We start from the raw sequence: 27,784 nt of genomic DNA, 5'->3' as shown, positions 1-27,784 counted from the left end.
CCATTCTGAGGAATGGCCCAATAATCTGTAGCCATTGCCTCCTCAGAGACCAGGAACAGACTGTAAATTATTTGAGATGTGGCTGTGTTTGCAGACTTGAGCTGACCTAACTTACAGGGGAACAGAAGCTATATACATGGTGACCTCTCTAGTGTGTCCAGCTGTTTTATTGCCTCACCCTTAATGCCTTCCCTCTCATGATATAGGTCATTGCTCCCAACCCCCACCTCGGGAACTTATGGCACTCAGCCAGACCCTCAGATTCTGGCAGGACTTTTTCTCTGATGAGCTGTTGAAATACCATATGATACAAACACTGATTTGAGGCTCACCAACAGCTTTGATGAAGACATTGGCCCAGCAAAGACCAGTAAAAATAAAATTGCAAAGAGAGTAGGTGAAGATACACTTTTGAAATAGTCTCCTATACATTTTCAGATGTCAAGCATGAATGTAAGATCACAGCGTGCCAATATTCACCCGAGCTTGGATTTCTGCCCATGTTGAGTAGTTACGAGACTGCAGGATTATTCCTTATACCACCCTTGTTCTAGTTTTTTTCCAAAATGAGACTAGCCTCATACTGTTTATGATTGCTCAAAGGAAGGATATTCAGTGTTGCCTTTTCCTTGAAAAATTTGTAGGATGACATTAGACTCGACTGATGTGCCTGCAGAATGTTCCACTCCTGACTCTGCTACCACTCCATGATGAGAGCCATCTCAACAGAGGCTGTGTATATGTATGTGTGTTTTAAGCAGCAAGTATTCTTGGGCTGTTAGCATTTCAGTCGCTGTGAATTCCTAACAGAAGGGCAAACCGTTCCATTATCTTGTACAAATATTTGGCACTGGAATTCCCTTATTTACTAACTATAAGTAATATAATATTTTTAAACCTGCCGTCACCAAGGGAGGAAAAATAAACAACTGACATGAAGATACTCAGCACCGAAAACTTGCAGAGTTCGGTATTTGACAGGGGAGAGACTGGAGTTTATCATTTATCATGTAGTGAACACAGGCCTTTAATCAAACTTTTTGTTTGCTCAAAGAGTTGTTTTGTAATGGGGAGAAAAAGTCAAAGGGTCTGTGTTTTTAAAATATTAAAATGTCCAGTAAGGCATGTTGTATTTTGAAATTGACTTTATTTGGGAGAATTGTGTGAATTTTCCTAGATAAACAATATAACCTTTTGTAGTTTTAAATTATGTGGGATATTATGAATGGAAAAAAATCTAACTGGCTAGTTATAAATTAAGAGGGGAGTATGCTTAACTTTTTATAGTGTTTATCACTTTTACTTTGTTTTAAAATCAGGAAGCATTCTCATAGAGTTTGGTGATACTTGGCAAATTATTTATTTTCTCACAAAATATATGTAAACATTACAATTTTTTTTGTTGGAAAGAACTTCTTTTCCAGTTGGTATTATGGCAGAACCTGGATGGATAACAACGACCTTATTTTTTATGTTGCATACAGAGGTTTGGTTTTCATTCATAGTCTATACCATGTAATTCTTACTATAGAACTGAATGGAATAGTATTACGTTTTCCACAGAGCACACTTCCACTAAAAGAGACTACTGTAATTAAAATATTCATTTTCTACATTTCTCAGTGCCCTACTAGGAGGTTTAGCATGCTCAAAACATTGATTTTGTTGGCAAAGATTAGTTTCGTAGTTCCATTAGATTGACAAAAGTTAGAAACAAAAATGTTTAAGAAGTCAGCTTCCCTAATAAAACTATTTAAAATATTTTATTAAAAACACATATTGCTTTCCTAGAAAGTTTTTTTAAAATATTGTTAGTAGTAAAGTAAAGAGGTAAAGATATAAAAAGAAATAAAATCACGTTTTCTTGTCAGTTTACTGAGCTTTGGGCACTCATCTGTCTAGTCCTTACTTATAAAAATGTGACATGTAAATAAAAATGAAGTAATTGTATTGTTAGAAAGAAGCTAATCTGACCAAAGTTGAAACTATAAAAAGAAAAGAATATGGAGCTGCTTTCTGATAAGATTTGTCAATGATGCGACAGAGCAATTAAGGCTGTGCCTTTGACTAGCCAGAGTGTGACAAAGGAAAAGGGGATTTTTAAAAATGTCATTTTAAAAATGATGCATTGGTAATTTTTTATCTTTCTGTAACCAGAAAGGTAAAAGATGGAAACATGGGGTTTGGGGGATATTTCTTTCTAGTTTAAAGGCAGGAAGTGATTTTTCCTATATAAACATGTTACTTGTGTGTGTGTGTGTGTGTGTGTGTGTGTGTGTGTGTGTGTGTGTGTGTGCGCGTGTAATCAGAAGTCAGTAAGAGTGGCTGAGAAAAACTCCCAATGTGCGTGCACACACACAAAGACACACACACACACACACACACACACACACACACATACTTCCTACATATATTGAAAAAAAAAGATTCAGAATGGAGAGGAGTGCTATGAAATACTGTCATGTTGGACATGACATATGACTCACTAAACCTTCTAGTATGGGTGAGGAGTGACCATGGAGTAGTCAGAAGGGGAAAGGGAGGAGGTAGATCATCAAAATACACTGTCTATGTGTTTGGAATTCTCAAAGAATAAATTTAAAATATTAGTTAATTAAAAAGAAATGATAGCCTTATAATTTTTGAGTAGTAAATTGTATGAATATATGTAGAGATAACGTATGACTTGTATATGTATGTACATGTTAATGTGCATCTATGTGTAAGTATTTGTATATAAATAAGCTTGATTTTTTGCCTCTATTTTGATATATACGATTTGATTATACTCATATGTAGATATATTTCTTAGGTAAATAAATTCTGGTCTCAGGATAAAGTTACCCTTATTATGTCATCTTAAGCTTCATAATTTTGTTATTGAAACAAACTATTGTAGGAGATAATCTCACTCACACTGATTTAGGTAGAATGCGCATATGGTTTTCAAGAACAGTATTTCAGAAGACACCACGATTTCCAGCCAAGGTCAAGGCCATAAATTCACATTTAACTACATACTTTGTGTGTTTTACTAAACCACTTCTATTTTGAACTACTGAAGGCATATTAACAAAAGGAAGATAGTAACCTGAGCATTTTGGAAAGTTTCCTAATGCCACTCAAAACATTTGACTCTAATAGTCCTGCAATATATTTCATGTACTTAGAATTTTCAGTATTTTGGAATGACTTCTTTGAGAATTAATTTATCAGTGTAAAGCATATTTAAAGTACTCTGGTGTCTACGTCTTTTCTCCTGGCCCTGAGGCTTTGGGGAGAGATATCTGCTTTAAATTTTTGTCCTCCCTTCTATCAGAGTGGTCCATGGACATAATTTAGAGAGTTAATTTAGTGCTAAAAGCCTTATGAAATATAGAAGTCCTTCACCCCTGCCATTTCCCACTCCCAAAGGCAACTGCTATCAATTGTGCCTCAGCAGATTCCTCTGTCATTTACCTCCATATCTCTAAATCACATTTTTATGTAACGTTTCTCATTCTTCCAGGCTTAGTTTTAAGTACCATACATTGACTTCAGTAAAAGAGGGACGCCTGGTCTTTTCCTGCCCATCATTGCTATATTTCTTCTCCTTAACCCAGAGGCATCACAGCTTTGGTTAGTTCAGTGTTTACAAGATTAGAACTGTAGAAAAATCTACCCACAACTGGGCCAGCCATATAAAATAGTGCATTTATGCTTTATTTCTGGAATCATGTTTTGTTAAAATTAATAACTTCGTTTCTTATTATAATCTTGCATAATCATCAGTCCTCGTGGGATCACTTTTCTTCACCTATTAAATACATTGAACCATTTAGTTTTTCAGATCTCTCAGGCTGTTTTAAACTTGGTGCTGTCTAGGTCTGTTGAAGTTGTAACCATTCACCAGATGATCTTCTACCATTCCGGCATTTCATGTGCGTTCTCTTGTTTTAAACACATTTGCCTGGATTTTACCTCACTCCTTTTTTGTTTATTCTCTCATTTTCCATTATAATTTCCTGGCAAAGCACACATAAGAGATTTTTTTTTTCATGTCTATGACTGGAAATGGCTTTTTAAATGCTCACACATTGATTTTAGAGGGTGAAGCGTTACAGCTTGGAAGTCATGTTTTTGTCAGAATTTTGGAGACCCTTTACCACTGCCCTTTAGCTTAACATCTTGTATTCATTTGTTTGATTGAGTTTTGAAACTCTGTGGAAAGGTGTGTAGACTTGACCTTCAGATCCACTTTTATTGTGCCTGCTGTTCCCTGGTGCAAGGCTCTCTTAGTATCTCTGTGGCCTCATCTTCTTTCTGGTGGAGACTGGGTAGTCACCCCACCTCATGGTGTTGGGGGAGGGGATAGTAAAGGGTCCAGTGTTTCTTTAAATGGATTTTCAACAAATCTTCTTTTTTCAGAAATAGCCACCCCTGGAAGTGAATTAAGCTGCCAGTACTCAATAGGAATTAAGCTATTCAAGGATTTTCTCTCTCTCCATCCTTTAGCTTTTTCAGAATTGACAATAGATTTGCTATTCTTCTGTTCTCTTTGCTCTTTCCTAAGAATGCCTGCTGCTGTGTCATTTCATGTTTTGTTTTCTCTGGGATGATACCTTTGTTATTATTTTAGTGACGTTTTAAGAGACATAACAGACAGACAGGCATGTGCTTAATCTGTTTACATTAGGGTAGAATCCCAGTGAAGGAGATATCAGGGAACCAGACCATTTCTGTAAATAATTGCCTCTTTAGTAAACTTGAGGATTTGCTATTGCTGTAATCTTTAAAAGGGGTTGGCTATGAACACCCCTGTGTCTACAGAGAGATACATTTACCCATAAGTCACCAAGGACTTAAACATGTCTGGTCTTCACCCTTGCATTTTCCACTCCTAAAAGATGGGATACCACACCTTTCTCTTCCTCTTCAGAAACTTCCAGTGGACAAAGGCTAGTCATTGATGCCATGCTGCTCTGCTATGGGCAGACCTAGTTATTTTTAAATAACAAACACTTTGATTTCAATGCCTTACAAGAAAGAAGTTGACTTCCCCATCCTTCACACCATCCTGCTGAAGTTCTCTAACACAGACATTTTGAAAAATTCCAGCTGCGTTCTCTCTGGACAGATATTTTACTAATGATTTTAGCAAAATAATCTTTGGGATTGTATTCTGTTGTGAGGATGACACTCATAGTCTCAAGAATGAACAGTTTTCAACATGACCATCCTCTAGTCAAAATAACACAATGACACCAGTGCCGTACTGGCCATGTGCCGGGAGGTGAGCCTAGGCATTTTAAACCAAATGTGTGTCCTAATAGATCTATTATGTGATTAAGAATGGCTACCATTATTTTAGAGAGTGGTCAGAATGCAAGGGTACATTATGTCATTGAATCCTGAGTATGGTACTGCTAAGCAATTCTCATTTTATGAAATAGGAAACAGTCTTTCTGGTTTGTGGAAGACCATCAAGCTATTAGTTAAATTAGTCAGAACTGAAGCCAGGTCTATTATGTCAAGGGCCATGTTTTTCCATTACTATAACATTTTCAAAAAAGGCAGCAGTGCAACTCTACGTGTGTGTTGCATGTCCTATTATCAGAAAATCAGAGCACATTACTAGGTGCTTTTTAAAAATTACAGTATTACGAGGGTAAAAACTGGTATGTATAACACACATTTCTGTTTAGTTAGAATAGTCTTAACTATTTTAAGGAACCTTACATTGAATAATTTTACAAAGTAACTAACATGTAATGAAAATAATTGCATTTGAGTTTCCCTATGGAAACATGCAATTTCTTTTTCTTACTTCTTTAAAATGCTTAGCTGCTAGTAGCCCAGGAAGATGGGAAGGGGCACAATGCCCCTCTCTCTCTTTGACTGGGTAAATGGTCTTAAATGTTTCCAGGCACACTGGATTATCAGAGTGTAGTCTACAAAAATAAACGTACATAAAACAGAGAGGCAGTATTTAAAATACAAATGTGTAGACAAAAATCAAGGGAGTCAGATGTTAACAAGAAACTCAAGGTTCAAATTAGGGGGAAGAAACCTAAGGAAACACTGAGATTGGCCTTTTGAGTTTGCAAACTGATCATTATTTCCACTGACATTTACCGAGTACGTGCTGTGTGACAGGTACTGCTCAGGCACTGGGAATAAAATGATGTTTAAGAATAAGATCTTGCCAGCTGGAACTGGTAGCCTGGCTATTGACTGACACAGTCATTTGTGGAGAAGGCAGGCAACTGGCTTAAGCCTCTAAGGTCTAAAATACAGACAGGAAGACCTGAATACACAGAGGAAAGGAGAGTCCAGCCAGTGGTCAGGAGCAAAAGATAAAGTTTAGGAGGAAACTGTGCCCCGTTGTGGACGAAAAGGATGTGCTGGAAGAAAGAGAGGACCAATCAGGATTGCACTGAGTTTCACAAAGTAATACAGAAAAGCATTTGTAACACACTTCACATTTTCTGAAGCACTTCCTTGGATACTAAGTCCCCTTGACAACTGCAAAGAAATCTTCCTTTTTATCTTCATTGTACGGATGAGCCAGTGGACAGCAGGGCAGTTAAATGTACAGCCCCAAATCACACTGCTATTTTGGAGGTGGCTTTAAACTTCCATCTTCCAGCTTCAAATTCAGAACTTTCAATATTCTAAAAGGAAAGCACACAGGAGAAGACAGGCTGGGTTGCTGTGCAAGCGAGGCAGGTTCAGGGAACCTCATCAAACAAATCACATGCAGTGGAAAATTAGGAAGAGAGGCGCACCAAGAGAGCCATGCCAAGTGGGATGTTGATTGGATAATGTCCCTCCACTGTGTGGATGGACAGAGGATAGCTGTGGAATGCAGTGTGAGCATTCACTTCATACTGTAGCAGAGCTAGACTTGTTGCCTAATTCCTTGGCTAGTGTTATTTTACTGAAGATAAAGATTAGCATCATGCATCAAGATGCTTCACGCTCAGCTTGTCTGTTAAAATCGTGATTGAATGGTTCTCTGCACATTGATCAGTAGGAGACTGACTTAATGAATCAGATCTCATAAAAAAGAAAAGCAAAGAGTAAGTACAGTTAACTTGTGTGCTGTAAGGACAGACTTGACATGCAGAATGTTTCCAGAATGGATTTGACATTTTGAGTGTTCCTGGAACTAGGTGACTGAATGTTTCAGGTTAAAGTGATAATAACAGAGTAGAAAAACAGACAGGAACATGTAGCATCCTCCATAAAAATATTTACTTGAATTAAATTATACATTTAATTCACTTCAAGAAACCTTGATAATATAATAAGGAATATTTCCAACCTCGAGGGCAAATAAGTCAGTCTCCTTGAGTGTTAATGGAATAAAGGCAGAGTGATTGTTTCATGTGGGATAACTTACATCAGATGAAACCACTGGAATTTCCCAGAGTTAAAAGAATGGCCAAGTCCAATGGTCGAGAGACAGTCCGAACTGACCTACTCTGGTGATGGGATGGCCAAACACCCTAATTGTCGTGCTAGAAACCTCATCCAACTACTGAGGGATCTGGATGCAGAGATCCATGACTAGGCCCCAGGTGGATCTCTGGGAGTCCAATTAGCGAGAATGAGGAGGGTTTATATGAGCGAGAATTGTTGAGACCAAGGTCGGATAAAGCACAGAGACAAATAGCCAAACGAACCGAAACACATGGAATATGAACCAATGGCTGAGGGGTCACCAACTGGATCAGGCCCTCTGAGTGGGTGAGACAGTTGATTGGCCTGATCTGTTTGGGAGGCATCCAGGCAGTGGCACTGGGTCCTGTGCTCATTGCATGAGTCGGCTGTTTGAAACCTGGGGCCTATGCAGGGTCCCTTGGCTCGGCCTGGGAGGAGGGGACTGGACCTACCTGGACTGAGTCCACCAGGTTGATCTCAGTCTGTGGGGAAGGCTTTGCCCTGGAGGAGATTGGAATGGGGGGCGGGCTGGGGGGAAGGTGAGGGGGGCAGGAGGGGGGAGAACAAGGGAATCTGTGGCTGATATGTAGAACTGAATTGTATTGCAAAATAAAAATTAAAAAAAAAAAAGAATGGCCAAGTCATATGGAATTTACCCTGCCAATCAGTTTTGAGTTTTGGTATGAGAGCATGTTTTGATGTATATGCTTTACATATGCATATCTGTGGATGCTTAAGTAATGATAATGGCAGCTCATTATAAATGTTCTTTTAAGAAACTGGGTGCAGGGGCTGGAGAGCTGGCTCAGCTGGTAAGAGCACTTGCTGTCCTTGAAGAGGACCAGGGGTTCAGTTCCCTGCAGTGGGTGACTCACAGCTACATATAACTCCTAGTCCAGGGGAACTTGCATACTCTTCAAACAGCTTCCATGGGCACCTGCATACACCCAGGTACATGGACACACACAGTAATAAAAATATAAAGAAGGTATACATGATAGCATACCTGTTGTTCTAGGCCTGCAGCTTGAATCTATAGGCCTGGCAGTTCTTCATGTATTGGACATATTACATACATCTGAGTATGTGCCTATGGCCAGGTCTTGGAACCTTTTCCAGACTCACCAGTGACTCCAGAAGGCAGGGAATGAGGATGCTAACTCAGCTGCAATTTCAAAAGATTTAGCTCAGTCCGGAAATCTTTGTGATAATCACTAACGTAGAGTCAGGATTATGGTGATATTTTATTTGTACTAAAATGTTATTTGTATGTTAATAAATAAAGTTGCCCGGGGGTCAGAGCTATTAGCAAGCCATAGGAAAGCTGGGCTGTGGTGGTGCATGCCTTTAATCCCAGCACTTGGTAGGCAGAACTAGGTAGATCTCTCTTTGTTCAAGGATACAGCCAGCATTGGAGACACACGACTTTAATCTCAATACCAACCATAGAAGACCTGGAGGTCTGTACAGACAGGCAGTGATGAGGCGGTCATGTGGTTGGGTTTACAACCAATGAGAAGGCAGAACAGAAAGTCTATATAAAGACTTTAACACAGGAAGTAGCTCTCTTTCAGAGAGGTAGGTCCACCGCAGGAGGAAGGGTAAGGTTTTAGCTCTTAGCTCTGACCTCTTGGTTTTCTTCTTTGCATTGGTTCTGTGTTTCTTATTTAATAAGATGGTTGGTTACACCTACACAGGATAGTTCCTTTTCCTAGCCAGCATACATATTTATCTTCAGTGATATCTTGCTTTGGAGGGGACTGCTTTGGTTTTTACTGTGAGTGGACATCAGTAAATTTTAAAAATTTTATTTAATTAACATTTTTAATTTATTTTACACACTGACTACTGTTTCCCCTCCCTCTTCTCCTTCTTTTCCCTCCCATCAACTCCCTCCCCAACCACTTCTCCTCCATTTCCATTCAGAAAGGGGCAGGACTCCCATGGGCTTGAACACAGCATGGCACATCAAAGTTGAGGCTGGATCAAACTCCTCTCACTACATCAAGGCTGGCTAGGTAATCCAGCTTAGTTCCCAAAAGCCAGCTAAGCACCAGGGACAGGTCCTGATCTCACTGCTAGGGGCCTTACAAACAGAGGAAGCTACACAGCTGTCACAAACATGCAGAGGACCTAGGTTGGTCTCATACAGGGTCCCTAACTGTTGGTCCAGAGTCCCTGAGCTCACAAGCTCAGGTCAGCTGTCTCTGTGGGTTCCTCTGTCATTACTTTGACCCCCCCTGGCTCCTCCCTTTCTTCAGGAGGACTCCCAGAGCTCAGCCCAGTGCTTGGCTGTGGATCTCTGTATCTTTTTCCATCAGTTACCGGATAAAGGCTCTGTGATGACAATTAGGGTATTCACCAATTTGATGTAGATTGCCAGCAGATGGCCAGTAGATATAGATTGATAGTAGATGGCCAGTTCAGGTACCATCTTTTTTTTTAAACCATATTTTTTATTGATTCTTTAGAAATTTTACATCATGCACCCCAATACCACCCATCTCCCTCTCTCTCCATGTCAGCCCTTCACCCCTGCAGAGTCCTTCCAAAGGAAAACCAAAAGAGAAAAAAAATAAAAGATAAAGATAATAACAAAAATAACAATAAAAATATAAAGAATATCTATTTCAATTAAAAACCAAACAAATCAACAACAACAATAACAAAACCCCAAACAAGCAAACAAACAAAACAACAACAATAAAAAAAGAAAAACAAAAGAATTCAGGTTAAGACTCTGTGAAGGCATCCCATAGAATAATTTTTCCCTGGAGTCTTACTGCCTCCTAATATCTTTTTGTCTGTTTGTTTTTAAATCAAAGGTAAACACATTGGTTAAGCATAAAACTACCGAACGTTTGATATCTTTGTAACATACTAGTAAACATATTTTTCATGTTGAAATATTTCTTAAGTATTAGAGAGAGACTGATGTGGGGTAACCAAGCTTACCAGAGTTCTTCTAGCTGGCCTTTCAAGGCTGAAATGTTTCAGTTCACCCCTAGGAACAACACTTAGAGATGAGATCTGAGTCCTGAAGCTGCCCATGACTGCATCTGTATTAAATACGCTGGAAGCAGAGGTTCCTGGTGAGCTGGGAGCCCCTTGGCAAATGCTACTTTATCTTTTGAACCACTTACTGTTTCTAAGCTGTGTTACTTAGAGATTATGCAGTTGTATTTTTTTGTTTGAATGCAAGAAATTTGAAGGAAGCAAGTTAAAACTACAAGCAGCGATTTCTATTTTTAAGTCATAAGGACTATTTTGCAGAAATAGTAGGAAACTGTAATTTTCCACATTTTTGATTGCTCTTCTCTTTTTGACAAACTTTGAACAAAGACTCTAAAAATGTCACGTCTTGAAAGGCAACAGTCCTGCGCCCATGTACTCCTTCTCTTCCTCCCCTCCTATCCTAGTTCAGCCATCCTTTGTGTAAATCTCATGACCTTGCTTTTTCTGTAAGTAAAACAGCCAGAAATGTTTTCATTGGGTGCATCAGATCATGCCACCCATTCATGGTTTTATCACACTAAGAATAAAATGCAAAGTCCTTTCCCCAGCCTGTTGTACCTCAAAACATTGACTGGCATCTGCTCTATGCATCCAGACACATCTGTGCTTTGGTTACCTTTAATTTGATTAACTCACTCATCCACAGGGTGGCTTTGCATTTGGTGCTTCCTGGTCTGAGGTTTCTTTCTTTCTTTCTTTTTTTTTCTGGAATCCTAACAGTACTGCTTCCTCCTCCTCTTAAAGATCACCTTTATTAAGAAGTTCTTTTCCGTCCATGAGCACCACAATTAACTGTCAGTTCACTCTGCATCGTTTTCATTATTTTGTGTAGCAAGTATTTATCAAGCACTAACTATGTGATAAAGAACACCTTTTGGTGTCTGCTCTTCATAGAGCTTTGATTGCAAGGAAGGAATAATCTAAGGTACCACCACCATGCAGTGCTACCACCCAATCCCATACTGCACAGGAAATAGACTCGTGAGCTCAGTGGTGTTCTGTTCCTGCTGGAATCAGTGGAAAGAACTTCTAGAAAGCCCACTCTTTCTCAGATTTTTAATATTTGCCTCTGTAAGGTTACCTCTACCAAGGGGAGCGGTAAGGGAAACACACAGAACGACGTTGCAAAGATCTAATCCATGAAATTTATCAGGCACATTCCTAAGTCACACGACTTACCTTTTGTACTTGTTTCCTTGTGTGTGAAATGGGACCAGCCTGTTTCTGAAGGCTCTTGACTAAATTATCAAGTTGAAAAATAGAACACTATCCAAAAGTTGCTCTGTTTTTTAAGAAGACAGTATTTCCCAGTCCCATGTCAGGTACTTGAGCTCTGAAGTAACACTTCTAATAGGACGTGTTTCTATATTTTGGAAATAAAGTGCACGCTTTCATCCATCCTCCCACAGAAGAGTTACTCCTGCCTACTCCTCTACTTTGGGGAGATACATCTTTCTCTCTCAGCCTGTATATCCAGGTGGTCCAGTGTCTTTTGCTGTATTGTTGGAAGGCTTTGTTACCCACTTGTTTGCAAGGCTGCCTCCTAAATTCATGTCTTTACCTCAGACCTCAGACCCCTGTTTGCTGCCTTCTAAGCTTTTCAACTCATCCCTCAGCCCTCCCCTTTCAAACTGATTAGTGTCCCGATATTATTTGACCCATTTATGCCTTTCTCTTATTCAGAAACACTGAGAGATGCCACCTTACTGCCTACATGGTATATTTAAAATCCATTCGTGGGTTATCTGGTGTCCCCCACAATCTGGCTTCAGTCTGCCTTTCAATTTTGTCTCTCATTTTTCTTTCTTCTGGGTATGTATATTGTGTTCCTTGGTGCTTTGTTGTACAACCCACCTGCCTCTTTATATTTGTTTACATCGTTTTTACCTGCCTAACCTTCTCTATTCTCTTGGTCGCAGGTCTGCTCCCTGTTCAGGATCCTGCATATTCTCTATTTCTCAGAAGTACCGACTCTTCATGTGAATTTCTGTTTTCAATGTTGCCTTCAATTTTCTTGCCTATTTGCTTTTGCGTGCCTCCCAAGACCTCTTCTCACAGGAGAAACCGACCGTTCATTCTAAATTAGCATGAGCAGTAGAGATTTTGTTCTAGATTGTCATTTTTTACAAATGTAAAGGAACTCCTCACCTTGTGACCCAAAAGAAAGTGAAAATACGCACCAGGGAAAGAGTTGAAATGGCAGACCTCACCTCATTTATTCTGAGAAGAACTGGGTGTAATTTCTCAGAGAACTTGATTCAGCTTTATTAAAATTACATCACATAAGTTCTTATTTAGCTCAATGAAACTATTGACATTTATAAAAGATTTACCCTAACAGCTGCCTAATGACAAAACAAAGCCCCAATTAGGCGAGTCTTGATGGCTACCCATAGCTGGCCCCAGGCGTGCTTGGGGAGACTCTTACCATATGCTCCCTGAAGAGGGATTCTGTGTATTCTTGTCATAGATAAACACAAGCCTGAGTAACATTTGCCTCAGATGGATTCATGCTAACGGCTCTCTCCGTCTTTCTGCAGTACTTCGGAACATTACTCGTCATCTTCTGTGTGGAACTGGCTTGTGGTGTGTGGACATACGAGCAGGAGGTTATGGTGAGTTTCCAGAGGGACAGTGCGGGACACTGGAGAGGGACTGTGCTACATGGGTCTTACTTTGCATGGTCACATTACACGCTAAGGGTGAACATTCCTGACACTTCTGAAAACTCCTATATTTTTCCCCCTATGGCTAAAGCACATTTCCAAGTGATAATTTAAAATCTTTATCTTGGGGTACTGTGATACGTCGTTAATTCCATGGATTTCTTAAACATGGACATCATGGATTGGAACTAGTCTGAGACATTTACACCAACTTCTGAGTTAACAGTGAGGGAGATTAGCATGTGCTTGTGGGAGAGTGCTAGACCTCCTCCTTTAATCCCATCCTTGCTGACCACAGCAGAAAGCAGGGAGGAAGCCCGTATCTCCTGATTGCAACAAGCTGAACCATATTGCCCTTTAAGAAGTGCATTTGAAGAATTGCTGTGTGCTTACCGTGGTAGAAAAACTCTCACAGCTTGAGATTTGGCTGCTTGAAAACAGCAGTTCAGCATTTTCCCTCTTATTTCAGCCATTGAAACCACTAGAAAAAAACCTTGATAGCTTTCTTAGAATAACAGAGGAGTTTTTCAGTCTTTTCCACCAGTTGCTTTGCCCTTATCCTCTTCTCCCCAACAGCCTCCCACCCCAACCCTGGCTATTGCTTAGCTTGTTCACGTCAGTGGTGAAATCAGTACAGTTGATCCCCGTGAGCAATGGAGTTGCTTTGCATGTCTGTCAATGCTGCCTGGTGTCATGCCTTATAGAGGAATTCTGCTTCTGCAAAATGGTACCTTTCAATGTGTTGCCCTTGAGCCTTCCGGAGAGGCTCAAAAGGTGATTTTTAATCAGGTGTGTTCCATTGTTCTAGTCCAGATGTGCTCAGCTGGAACAGAGGGAAAAGATGGGGTCTGGGCACCTGATGAGTTTCTGGTGAATTTTAAACATTTACAAAATTCAAGACCTCTTAAGAGAGGGTGATTGTTTTTGATTTTGTTCCAGAGATAAGCAGGGCTTTAGGCATTTGTTTAATAAAATTGATGTCATTTCCATTGTTGGTACAGTTATTAAAGATTCTGTGGTGAATCTGTCGTGTTCTGAGGCTGTGGATATTCAGTGGCTCCTGCAGATTAATGGCCGAAGTTGACCTGTGCAGGCCGCTGCGCTAGCGTTCATAGCTCTCTGAAGACACTCATACTCCCACGTATGAGGACTCCTGGGAAGAAGACAGAATCTGTGGAAAGTTGAAGGGTCAGGGTCAGTCTTCACTAGCTCAATGTAAAATTGAGAATGTATAGGAAAAAAAATTCCCATAAAATGGAAGTTCACTTGCTTTCTTTTAGTCACATTTTCACGTTATCTCTAGAAACTTCCTATGTTAGAAAAATGAAAAAGTATTAGGTCCCCAGATTTTTTGTTTTAGCTATAAGGAGATTTACCCTGTTTTCAGTTTTCAAAAATAACTTACACTCCCGACGAGCAAACAACGGAAGAATAAACCTTATAAATAATTCTTATTTCTTCTAACCCTAGCTTTTGGTTGTATTCTATTTGGTAATTAAAATATTTTTGGAATGAATATCTTTCTATGGATTCATTTATTTATTTGATTTAGAGGCAGGATCTTCATAGAACAAGCTGGCCTAGAACTCATTATGCAATGCAGGCTGTCCTCATATTCATGGCAATCCTCCTGCCTCAACCATCTGAGTGCTACAGTTACTGTCATGAGGGAGCACACCCTCTTCTTTCTGTGGATTTTCTAGATGGGTTGTAAAGAACATGTATGCGTCCTACTGATATGTGATGAATCTCCAAAGCTGTGGGAGGCTTAGAACGAGTTAATTCAGCCTGTTTGAGAGGGCTCCATCCACACTAAGAAGCGTAAGAAAACAAAGGAACTTCCACTTGCTCAGCTGCTGCTCACTATTCAGGGACCGTCCGCCATGGCTTTAGCTCCTGGGGCACTAAATGAATGCACACCGCCAGCCATTTCAGTCATGGGCACACGTCATTGCTTTGCCTGTGTAAATCTTCCCCATTACATCACCAAGGAGAGAGGAAGGAAGGGCCGTTTAAAAGTGGAATGTGCCAAGCAGCCTTGCAGAAAAGGAGAAGTCGGCTTTGCAATTTTTATGGCTTCTGTACTAATAACAATGTAAAAGAAAAGTGTCATTAAAGTTTATTATCTGCCAGATTTCGCAGAATCCAACCTTTACATAGAATGGGCTTTGTGCACTGAGCTGTTTCATGCAAGCAAGCTGTTCAGTGTGTGTTCTGCTTTATGGCCGGAGCCCAGGATTTCATGCCAGAACCTCAATGGGCCTCTGTTCTCTTGCCACATTTGGTTTCAGATTGATGGTGGCCACAGTGAAGAAACAACCAGTGTTTATTTTGGAAAGCAAAAAATCTAGAAAAAAGTTATTCTATTAACTAAGTCAAGAGACTTGACATCTGTCTACTCCTCCATTCGTTTTATTGTTTCTATGTACTCAGCTCCTATCAATACTCCAGTTAAAATCTGCCAATAATATTAACTTAACTCTTTCAGATGATACATTTCTTGAGAATTTATTTTACTTCCATTCACTTTATGCCCTAACGGATATGAGATAATGATCATTATAGTGGGCAGCTTGAACTGTGTCTAGTTTTCTGAACTTTATTAAACCATGAGAATAGAATGTATACCCAACCAACTTGCTGTTTTTTGTATTATGTGTTTCCAAGTGATTATTAAAATATTATAAAAGAAATAAAAAAATAAGAAGAATTAAAAAAAAGAACTTCTGTGGCTAAGGATTTTTAAACTTACTTCTACTGATATAACTATTTTTTTTTCCTGAGGTAACTCTAGCTATCCTTGTACTTGCTTTGTAGACCAGGCTGGCCTTGAACTTTCAGAGATCCACTTGTCTCTGCCTCCCAGCTGTTATTACTATTTTTGAGTTTAATTTTTAATTAAAATGTATGCATATATGTACACTGTGTGCGTGTGTGTTCGCAGTGTCTACAGGTGCACATACACGCGTTCAGATACCGAGGCCAGAGGAGAACTGGTGTCCTCCACTGATCTCTGCCTTGTTCCTTTGAAACAGTATCTCTCACTGAATCTGGAGATGGGCATTTTCTGCTAGGTTGGTACCCAAAGCTCTAATGGTCCTCTGCTCTCTGCCCTTCTTCCTACCTCCGGAGTTGCTGGGGTTACAGGCACATGTGGCCATATCCAGACTTTTCTGTAGGGTGGAGATCTGAGCTCAGGTCTTAAGGCTGTGCAGCATGCCCTCTTACACACGGAGCCCTCTCTCCAGCTTGATATTACTGTTTTTAATAAGATTTCAAAATTACCCTGGTCTTAGGTTTTAGAGCAGGGCCTCTCAACCTGAGGGTCATGACTTCAGGGGGTCAAATGACCCTTTCACAGAGGTAGCCTAAGACCATTGGAAAACACAGATATCATTCATAACAGTAGCAAAATTACAGTTATGAAGTAGCAATGAAAGTAATTTTATGGTTGGGTCATCACAACATGAGGAACTGTATTAAAGGGTCACAGCATTGGGAAGGTTGAGAACCACTGTTTTTGAGGCTTATATGTGCACCTCTCTGTTCTATATCCTAGTTCTAGATCCCCATGTCAGTTTCTTGAATGCCAGCCTTGTTGGTGTGAGCTTAATTTAGTCTATAAGCAAGTATAAATTGGAGTGGTACGTGTCGGCTTTAACACAGTCTGTGTGCATGTGGGATTGTGTTGTCCAGATGCTGACGGTTATAGATTTACATGTGTAAGAAAGCCTTTGCCTGGCTAGTTGGGCTTATGTGTTGATGTTCTGCTTTTTATCTCTAGGTGCCGGTACAGTGGTCAGATATGGTTACTTTGAAAGCCAGAATGACAAATTACGGCTTGCCCAGGTATAGATGGCTTACACATGCTTGGAACTTTTTTCAGAGAGAGGTAAGTGCTGCTGTTCCTGGGGGGTGGGACGTAGAGAAGAGGTGGCAAGTTGTCAAGGCAAGCGGTCAAAGCTTTGGCTTTGATCATTTTCTGCAGGGAAACTGAAGCCTCTGCCTCAGTGGTCACTGGGGCCATTTTTTTCCCTGCATGCCTCCTCAGGTCACTCCCTGCTTGTCTTGTCTTCTCATTTACACCTTTTTGCCTCCGTTCCTTCCGGTCCACATGCGTTTGTTAAGAAGTTGTTTTTGCTCAACTACTCTGAAGTTTCCTTTTCATGAGTTATTTAATAAATGGCGAAAGTTTTACTCAGAAATTTCCCTTTCGTGATACTTTTACTACTTTTAGAGTTACCCATGCTGTGAACATTATTTCAACATTTTAAATGGTGGCTTCCATCTGTGAACTTCCTTAGTATGAACATCATTACCAGCCTGTTTTTTTCTTGTCAGACGTCCTTGGTTCAAATCCTAGCTCTGCTACTTATTATCATTTCACTTAACTCCTTGGGCCTCAGTTTCCACACCTATGCCATGGGAACAATACAGGAACTCACCTCTTGGAGTGCTGCGAAGAATGAGGAGGAGTGAATGACTTCATCGACTTGATCTCATTTAGCCGATGCGTATTAACAGTGATATTACAAAAATACACGTTTGTTCCAAAACTCTTTTACATTTCTTCCAAGTATCTTCAATGGGAACTGTTTTCTAGATGTTTAAAATCCAATGACTTGAGATTAAACATTGATCTTGCTTCAAACCAGCTCTCCTAAGCATTTTCCTTGCGATTAGAGTGACATTTCTAGAAGAACAGGCATCTTAGTTTGCTTTCCTTTCTCTTGCTCTGGACCAAGAAGCGTTTGAGAATGGATGTCTTACTGTTTATGCCTGTGGCAGAGGTTCAAGTCCAGGACAATCTCCAGCCTGGCTTTGTGTCACAGTTGTTGAGATGGTAAAACTATCAGTGCCACCCAGATTTCCTGTTATTTCACTGTTTCCCGACTTTGTTTGTTTGTTGCACAATTACAATAAAAAACGACACAATGAGAAGACATGTGAAGTGCTGGGACGTTTATAGTAAGCTGTGTTTAGGGACTGTCCTGGGTAGAGCCCCAAAGTCTTTACTTCTCGGAACTGATGATACAAACTGCAATAAACCAGGTTGAGAAACGGTGAACTTGTTTTCCTCCTTATCGGGCTCTGCCTCCACGCACAGTTTACATGTTAGTTTCACTTGCCACGTTGTTCTCTCTTATCTCCCAATGCCCGTTTGCATACAAAGAGTGGTGAATACATCCAAATCCCTGCAAGACTTTCAAAACTCTTTGCCCTGGTCTGATAGGACTGCCATAGTTAAGTGTCACAGACAGGATCGCTTTAGACAAGTGTTTGTTCACTACTCTAGCGGTTAAAAGTTCAAGATTGGCAATATTGATGTCTTTTGAAGCCTCTCCCCTTGGATGATAGATGGCCTCTCCTCCATGTCTTCTCATTGTCTTGACTTTATATGTGCCTGTGTTTAATTTTCCTCTTCCTATGAGGATGTAATTCATACCTAATTATGGCCCATGACGATGGCCTTATGTGAAATTAGTTACTCCGCTAACGGCTCTTTCGCCACAAACAGTCACATTCTGGGGCTCGGGGCCTAGAATTTTAACATATAAGTTTAGATCAAGAGAGACAACTCAGCCTAGGATGTTTTTCTCCCACAAGAAATCATAGACCAGAAAATTACCTGGTCGAGTTTTAGCCCTAGAAGGCCCTCATTCACTGTTACCCTGTGCATGTGCCGTACCTGAATGGATCTTGCATAATTCTCAGTGACACTTACTAACTGCCCTTTTAAAACCCCCATTTTAAAAATGTATCTATTTTAACACAGTCGTGGTTGTATAAGCTCTGGAGTCACGGTTCCTGCCATACACTGACCTATGACTTTGGAATGTGACTTCACCCAGCCAGGACTTCCGTTTATTGACATGTAAAACAGCGATTCTATGGTACTTTGTACAGCTTGACATAATATCTGCTTGGTGTGGAGCAGTCTCGGCAGGCAGCGGTAGAGCACAGACTAGCGCTGGGGTAGTACTGAGTTCATCTTGAGGAGGTCAGGAAGCCTCCGTACAGAACCACTGTCCTCTGTTGGACAGGCCAGACAATGGTAGAGAAGAGAGCGGATGTCAGCGGCTCCTTAACAATGTTGGCACAGAACACGGCACGTCTGTTATTTGGAAAAGCCATTGCTGTGGAAGTCTTCACTTCCTGACAAAGCCAGATAAATGGGCCACTCCACTGGGACTGGAGGTAGAGGGCTCCAAGCACTGCCCTATGATGTCAGCTCGAAAAGGCCTTGTGTCCCTAGGGAAGTTGTGAGGGAAAGGCTCTCTCTGGGTGAAAGGCTTTGAATACACTGACCACAAAATGTGATAGTTTGCAGCCTTTGGAGTGGGGAGTCTTTTAGTTATGTGCTTTATTTTTGGGATTCCCAGTGCTTTGTGCCAGTGTGTGTGAGACATCAGATTAGTCAATCTGTGATGTTTATGTTACTCCTGCAGTGCATAGGATGTGTCTTAGTTTGTGGCACACCCATGGTTTTAAAACAATACAGAAAATATTTTTAAAAGTTTCTCAAAACTCTTAATATTAATGGCTCCCAGTGATTATCATTCAAAGTGCTTTTCAGATGCCTTTTTTCTTTTTAAACCATAAGCTCTTTAAATCATAAGCTGTTTAGGCATATGAGTGAAAACATACCAAGTACATTGAACATTTTCCTCGCTTGCTGTTGCGTGAGGAATTCAGAATTCTTCCAAGTTTTGGTTAATCTTTGAAATGGCACTGGATTGTGATATTTTATGATTCAGTGTTAATCTTGAGCGCAGATTGGTCTCCTGGGCTATGTAATTTGCATAGCCATCCCTCTTGGCAGGGTTCTTCTCCGTGACTGCCCGTGTTCCTTCCTTCTGATTGCAGAGAGGAGAACCTCTCTTTTATCCAAGGGCAATGCTCTCCTCATCACATTTATTTTTTCTGAATGCAGTCTGCACCTGCCTTCAAGCAGTGTTTCTAAGCCTTCATCAAAGTTTTTAATAGTCTATGGTGGAGTACAACGAAAAGCAGTGTTCTTAAACGTGGTTTAGAGAAAGGCAAGCCCACTTTTCTTAAGTCCAACTACGTTCAAGCTAGGCACACCATCTTCCTTCTGAGTTTATAATGATACAGTAGGATAGTATGTCAAGAACTCCATCTTACTGGCTGATAATAAGTTGGAAAAATTATTTACAAAATTTTTGCCCTGGTTAAGGAATCTGAGAGTTTGTGTTGTGGGCTTTGGTCATCAAGTCTTTCCATAGAATTTGTGGAAACTTTTATCACAATAGTTGAATTTGTTGAGAAGTAATGCCAGTGTGTGAATAAGAAATAAAACAATTAGCTACTTTCTATTGACTAGGAGTTAATGATAACGAAAGTTCAGCTACTGAATTTGTAAGTATGTGTGTGAAGTCTGTCATCCTTCTGATCATCCGCAGAAGATCCTAGAGCTGGAGAGTGAGACGCAGATTTGTTTTTAGGTGGGGTGGGTATTGTTCAGAACCATTCCAGTATGGGATGGTTACTTTGATAATCCTTGATGTTTCTGTTGCCAAGATAGAATGCTTTACATAGCTTTAGCTGATAAATGAGTTTAACTCTGAGTACACACATTTAAGAAATCTACTCTCTCATCTCTCTTGAGTTAAACAAAAACTATTTTGTGTAGTTCCTAAGTGTGGCTGGTAACTCTTTTTCAGTTTAAGTGTTGTGGAGTGGTGTACTTCACTGACTGGCTAGAAATGACAGAGATGGACTGGCCTCCAGATTCCTGCTGTGTTAGGGAATTCCCAGGATGCTCCAAGCAGGCCCACCAGGAAGATCTCAGTGACCTTTACCAAGAGGTAAGACTGTGCACGGTCATCATATCATGGACAAACCTTCCCAAAAGAACCTTTAATGCTATTCTGACTAAATTTTCATTTTCTGGGTAAATCTTTAGGTCTGAAATTTTTTCTCTGATATATACAGCAACAAGGAAACAATGTGAAAAAAATCACTAACCACATTTTAACAAAGGAGAGTGGGGAAGAACTAGTTCTATTATTAATTGAATTTTATTTTATTATTTAAAAAATAACCCTTCCTGTTGATTAGATTTTACACTCTAATGCCTGGAGCCAATTTCTGTTGTGATCTAGGGCTCCTTTGAATGTAAACATGTGCAGATTATGTAGCTGACTGGATCTGTGGGAAGCCTGGGCTTTGCAGTTCCTGGGCAGACTCTATTTTAGGGCCCTTATGTAGGGGAAAGAAAACGCTCCTGAGAAAAACCCTGTGTGCTGCTCTTTGGTTCCCCCTGCTGGTGATAACTGGTAACCTCAGTTTTGGTTTGCAGAAGCGGTTTTACATACTGGGTTTAAATTAATCATTTGGTGCCAAAAGATTTACAGATTGTGTGTACTTCCGGGATTTATCCTAATCATCAGTTGCCCTTTCTTAGAAGTTTTTATGTCCCTTCGTATTTAGTGATTTCACAATTAGTAATGGAATATCGTTCTCAAATTAAAATATAAAATTTTACTGTAGGCTGGGCTACAGAGATGGTTCTGTGGTTAAGAACACTTACTGCTCTTCTAGAGAACCTGGTTTCAGTTCCCAGCACCCACCTGGTGGCTCACAACCTTCTGTTACTCTTTCTGACCCCCACGGGCTCCTGCACACACATGCATATGTTTAAATTCAGGCCTACACATATACACATAAGATTTAACAAATGAAAAAATTTAAAGTTTTACAATAGTCATTAGCTATGTGTGTTTATTTTCACTAAATTAAATCAAGTAATTAAATTAAGATTTTATTTCCTCGGTTGCACTAAGTACACTCCTACCTGTGGATGTATTTATTGGTCATGCCATCTTGGGACACTGCTGAACACTTTGGACTTATTTGGGGCTTAACATAAATACTTAGACTTTTTATACTACAATCAGAATATGTATTTATGTATTAAGTGTATCTATGATATGGCTGTAACACTAAAACATCTGTCTGTGTGTGTGTGTGTGTGTGTGTGTGTGTGTGTGTATTGTGTATATCTACGCAGGTGCACTCACTCACATGTGTGCATGCGGAGGCCAGAGGCTGATTTCACTTGTCTTCCTCCATTGCTCCACCTTGCTTTTGAAATAGGGTCTCTCACTGAACCTGGAGCTTGCTTACTTGGCTAGGCTGACTGGCAAGCACACCTCTGGCACCTGCCTGTCTCGGCTACCCCAGTGCTGGGGCTGCAGATATGTGCTGCTGTGTCCAGCATTTATGTAGGTGCTGGGGATTTGAACTCAGGTTCTAATGTTTGCATAACAAATAAATACTTTACCCACTGAGCCCCCCTCCCCTCAGCCTCAGGACTTTCAAGATATACGCCTTTTACGTACTTTAGGAGAATACACTTTTTTTTTTTTTTGCCGCACAATATTGTACATTCACTTTTTTTAAGGCTGCCTACCCAAGTCGGTTGTGGAGATACATATTTTGCACTGCACGCTAATTGATTTGAATTAATTTCAACACAGTGCTGCAAGCTGAGCGGCTTCAACAACAGAAACAGGTTTGCAGTTCCACCAAGTAGAAATTCAAGATCACTACGCTTGCAAGGTCAGGTCAGATCTTTCCAAGGCCCGGGAGGAAGGGCGTTGTGTGCCTCTCCCCAGCTTCTGGTTTTGTAGAAAAGTTGTCCTGGCCTGTGTTTTCTCTTCACATGGTATTTTCCACGTGAGTTTCGGTCTCCAAATTTCCCCTGGAAGGTCACCTTGGAGCCCAGTGCTCTGCAGTCTGGGTTTATCCTCACTTCATTACAGCTTCAACCACCCAGTTGTCATAAAATCACATCCTGAACTGTGAAGAGAAGAGATTAAATATAAATTTCTCGAGGACATAGTCTAACCTATAACAGGAATTGTTGTAACAACTGAGTAACTCAGCCTGTTTATTTTAAAAGATAATGAAAACATGTATTGTGATTCCTTATATTACTGATAATATGGTGTTTGGCTTTTATTGTTTTCAACATGTTATGATTAGATGTATTTGGTTTCAACGACACAAAGGATACATCAGATACAGTTAACTGAACAAGACATCTTGAGCCAATGTTTCTAGGTCCCTCAGTGATTGTGCTCAGATGAAAGTCAACTGCTCTGTTGTCTAGCGAATATTGTAGAACATGATGAAATGCAACCAAGCCATGCTTTTTCTATGCTTCAGAACAAAGGACTCAGTATTTCTGAGAGTGTTATACAGTCACTACTGTGGAGGTTTAAATGCATTGTTATTTACTGCTATCCATGAAAAGAACAGGGAATTACAACATATATGTGTATAGACATGGGAATTGAACCTTATCAGTGTTCCTAGTGTATATTTTACTCATTGATTGGTTCTGAGAAACAGCAAATCAGTGATGTGACCTCTGCCTTGATATTGATGGTTAGAACCATGGCAGAGATCATAAGAGTACAGCACCATTGTGCTTCAAAGCCTGAGTGTGGTTAATCTCTCCTCAATTTTACTTCATTTAGCTTAAAATTGTTCATTTTTTTATTTGCTATAATTTTCTCCTTGTAAAATTCATTTTTTTTCCCCCAGAGTGACTTAGATTATTTCTGCTTCCTAATGGGATGCTTTCTTTTGGTGACTTGTTTTCAGGATGTCTAATGGAGAGATTGGAGGAAGCCCGATTGTTGTCCTTGTGCATACTGGTAACCCAGATTAATTTAAGTGTTTTCCTATTTTAATCAGAAGACTTTCAGTAGTCAGCTGGTATGGGCAGTTATAAATCAATTTCGACACAGACCTCTAGCTAGCTTGTATCAGAACAATCTGCTTCTGCATTTTACAATTAACAACCGATGCTGATATTAGTAATGATAACAGTACACAGTTACATGCGTAATTGACTTTCAAAAGTGGATCGTTTAGTAGCTTTATGGCTCAAGTACAATTAGGTCCATAATTAAGAAATAAGCATCCTGAGATCATCCAGTAGCAAAATGAGTGTTTAAAAGGAGAAATGGGTGACTAAGAGCTGGGGGATTTGAGAGGATTCTTTTGAAGTTGAGAAAACTAAGGGAAAATATTTTAGATGTTTTCAAATATCTCAAAGTTCAAAATTCAGAACAGGAATGAGGCACATACAGTATTGCTCCAAGGGCCAGAAGTTACAGGAAGGAAATCTTGCATCAATGGAAGGAAGACCTTGCTCATCAACATTGTCCAATCATGAGACAGGTTATCTTGTAAGATAGTGTCTCATCATTGAAAATATTAAAGTCAAGGTCGGATGGCTACGTCATTGGGTGCTGTAGAATATGTTTTTAAATTAAGAGTGAATCTGTACTAGATAGACTTCAAGGTTCCTTTATCTCCAATATTCTGTGAGCTCAGAGATAAGTACTGGCTTTCTTCCTGTACTCTTTCTTCAGAAGTCTGAAATCAGGGAAATAAATCATTCTCAACCATCTGGTGGCCTGCCTGGTTCCCTGACCCAATAATATTTTATGACACATTTTGAAACCTGTGAAAAATGATAGGGCAGAAATATAGCAACAACTGCACATTTTTTGAAATATCCTCACCAGAGGTGCAGTTAGGTTTGGCACACAAACCCTTGAATGTCCACAATAAACGACATACACACTTGAATAAAATATGGGCTTAATAATTATATGTGCGACTATCTCTGACTTCCACTTTGATTTTGTATATTCATTTACCCAAAATATTTTGTGATTGTCTTGAGTTCTGCATGTAGTGTGGAGTGTTGTGGACAAAATTCTCCCTGATAGCTTAAAAGAGTAGTAATGTAGATGTAGACGTTTAGCAACAACAAGAAGAAGACAGTTACAGGAAGATAAAACAAAAGGTGGTAGTAAACACTTTGAAGGCTTTGAACTCAGTAACAGGGTGAGGCTTTATTGGTGAGCCTGCTTCTTTGGCTGGCATGAGGCTATCATGACAGGTAGTATTTCAATTGAAACCAATTGGTGACAGGGACTCAGCTGTGCAGAGTCTGTGAAGACTATTTTTGTCTTAGGAAACTGCAAGTATCAACATTCAGGAGGCCTGGGCCAATGCTCACTGGCTTCCTGGTACCCCATTCTTGGGAAGTGTCTATGTCATGCCCTCAAATGCTGGGTGTTAGACTTGGCCTCAGCCAAGCTTCAAACTCAGAGTTGAAGTTGGTGAAATTCAGCGAGCTCCACTTCTCCTTTCTCCCATTACAAATGTGCAATGACTAGTCATGGCCTGGAGAAAACAAACAGAGAGGGAAAAATACATGAAGGATGTTAGAAAGTTCAACATAGTAGGGACTCCAGACCTGCTGCCCATGGATTGGGGCTTTTCTTGGAAGAACTACATGTTACAGCATCAAACAAACTCACTTTCAGGATTTTTGTGTGCATTTTGCTGATGAGCAGCAGTCATAGCTTTCATGGACTCTTTAAGAGCTTTGTTTGGGAGAATAACTGTAGTCCTTATCTCAGATGGGAAACAAACAGACCCTACAAGGGAACCTGAAGGCTTTAGTGCTCCATCTCAAGAAAAATGCATAAAGCTAAACAGGCTTATAGCAGCCCTACTTCAAATGGACGCACTCAAAATGTAAAAGCAAAGAGGGACCAAAAACCAATCGAAATATGTCTAGAGACACATTTCTTTGTTTTGTAGTTAAAACAGAGACAGTTGTTAAGATATACCATCTACTTCTCAAGAAAAGTAGTATTCTCAGTAATGCACATAGTAAGGGCAGGACAGAATGAGACCCCTCACACAGCAGGGGGCTTTGGGACCATTTTTCCTTTAAACCCTTAGACTTTCTATATTTCATGTGTTGGGTATGAATCCCAAATAATCAGTGATTTTTCTCTCAAGCAATTATGTTGCTATAAACCATGTTTGACTTTAGATCAGTTGTTCCCAACCTGTGGGTCACGACCCCTTTTAGGGGTCAAACTACCCTTTCACAGGGTCACATATTAGATATCCTGTGTATCATACACTTCATAACGGTAGCAAAATTACAGTTATAGAGTAGCGACAAAAATAATTTTATTGTTGGGGGATCACCAAAATGTGAGGAACTGTATTATAGGGTCTCGGCCTTAGGAAGGGTGAGAACCACTGCTTTACATGGTAGTTTTTTTCTTCTTCCACCTCCATCAATGAGTAAAGGAAGTCAGAAAGGGCAGCAGGTGTGGAAGTGAAGGTATGCCCCCCTTCTCTGTTATTTGGCCTTCAGGACACAATGAATCTAGACAAAGACTAGTGTGTATAGATCTTCAAATACAACATGGACTGGGGACCAGGGGTGGGGGCTTGGTTAAGGAGTGGGTGAGCATCAGCGAATGGAAAGTTACTAAAAGGAAACCTTAGGAGCAAGGGGCATTCGAGCTAACGGGAGCCAACAGAATTCTTGCCGATGGCAGACCAATGTGATCACACTTTCACAAGGGGATATGGGATGAAGGATGAGATACGAAGAATGGAGAACTCTAGGTAAATCAACAGAAGAATTCTTGCTAAAATTGGGGCATAAAATGGACATGGAGTAGTTGAAAGGAACTAAGAATAACCTAGAATTTGGTCTTCAGTACTGTCTGAAGTCTTCTTACTCTCGTCAGAGTATTGTATGATATGTGGGCTGAGTATAATGAATTCACGCTGTTTATCATCACTGAGATGCTGTGTATTCTGTTCTTGATGTTTTTTGTATTCTTCTGTACTCAAAGAATAATCATTATACATTCTCTTTTTTTTTTCTTAGCAGCATCCCTGCCTTCTCTGCTGGTTGTTAATATCCCTCTCCTGTTAGCATTGTTGACCAAGTGTAATGATTGGTATTCTCTGTGTATGGAAACATTTTTCACACTTGACATCCTATTATAATTTTCCCTAGCATTTCTGAGCTGAGGTGGGAAATACAGCTAAGGTACAAAATGCTCTGGCGGGAAGTAAGGGTGGCGTTTTGTAAAGCTCTACCTACTGACAGGGCCTGTAGATCTTCACCTGGGTCACCCTATTCTTTGGTTTGTGTGGGATTCTCCTCAGGACCAAGAAAGTCTTCACACATGATACAGATGAGAAATCAGGAGGGAGAATTACAGAGAAATACAGAGAGGGGAAGAAGGAGGAGTTTAGATCTTCAGGTGAGTTGGCCAAGTCACTCACAGAATAGTCACAACAGGGCCTAGAAAATGAAGCAAGAATCAGATCCTCTGGAAGGCGGGCACAAAAAGGAGCCAGTATGGAATAGGCAATCCTTAGTCGCCATTGTCTTTGCGCTCCAGATGTGCAGTGGGAGGAACACACAGCATGGTGGTATCTCACGGGCCTTTCAGTCTAAAGGGTAAGTAGGTGTTATCCAAGCGAAGAAAGCATTTGATTGGCAGGTGGCCGAGAAGGCCATTTCCAGCTAAGCAGTGGTACCAAGTTAGAACTGACAGCAAGTGAAGAGAATGGCCTGTCACTGTGATGCACGGAGCAGGGGCTGGGTTATGAATAGCCCTGTATGTTCTAACACACAGATTTTATTCTCAAGTCTGTAATTGCCTAGTCAAAAGGCAAACGTGCTCACAAATTTAAGGCATTCCTATGAAAGGGAGACTTAGGACAAAGTAGTCGTGGGATACTGATTTATTAATAATGAATCTCCACTGCCAGATAAACACACAGAGAGCCCCCCTGCCCAG

General features: G+C 40.3%; 1 protein-coding gene across 1 annotated transcript in view; it reads left to right on the top strand.

The window, feature by feature from the left end:
- Positions 1-27,784, top strand: part of Tspan12 (tetraspanin 12) — a 65,295-nt gene that overhangs the window by 23,573 nt on the left and 13,938 nt on the right. Inside the window, exons 5-7 of the mRNA XM_059256526.1 lie at positions 12,981-13,055; positions 16,891-16,998; positions 20,792-20,935. Coding sequence (XP_059112509.1) covers positions 12,981-13,055; positions 16,891-16,998; positions 20,792-20,935 — 327 coding nt within the window. The remainder of the gene's footprint in view (positions 1-12,980; positions 13,056-16,890; positions 16,999-20,791; positions 20,936-27,784) is intronic.

Source organism: Peromyscus eremicus, chromosome 3 (genome assembly GCF_949786415.1).
Source record: "Peromyscus eremicus chromosome 3, PerEre_H2_v1, whole genome shotgun sequence".
Lineage (NCBI taxonomy): Eukaryota > Metazoa > Chordata > Mammalia > Rodentia > Cricetidae > Peromyscus > Peromyscus eremicus.
This window is presented reverse-complemented; position numbering and strand designations above follow the sequence as displayed.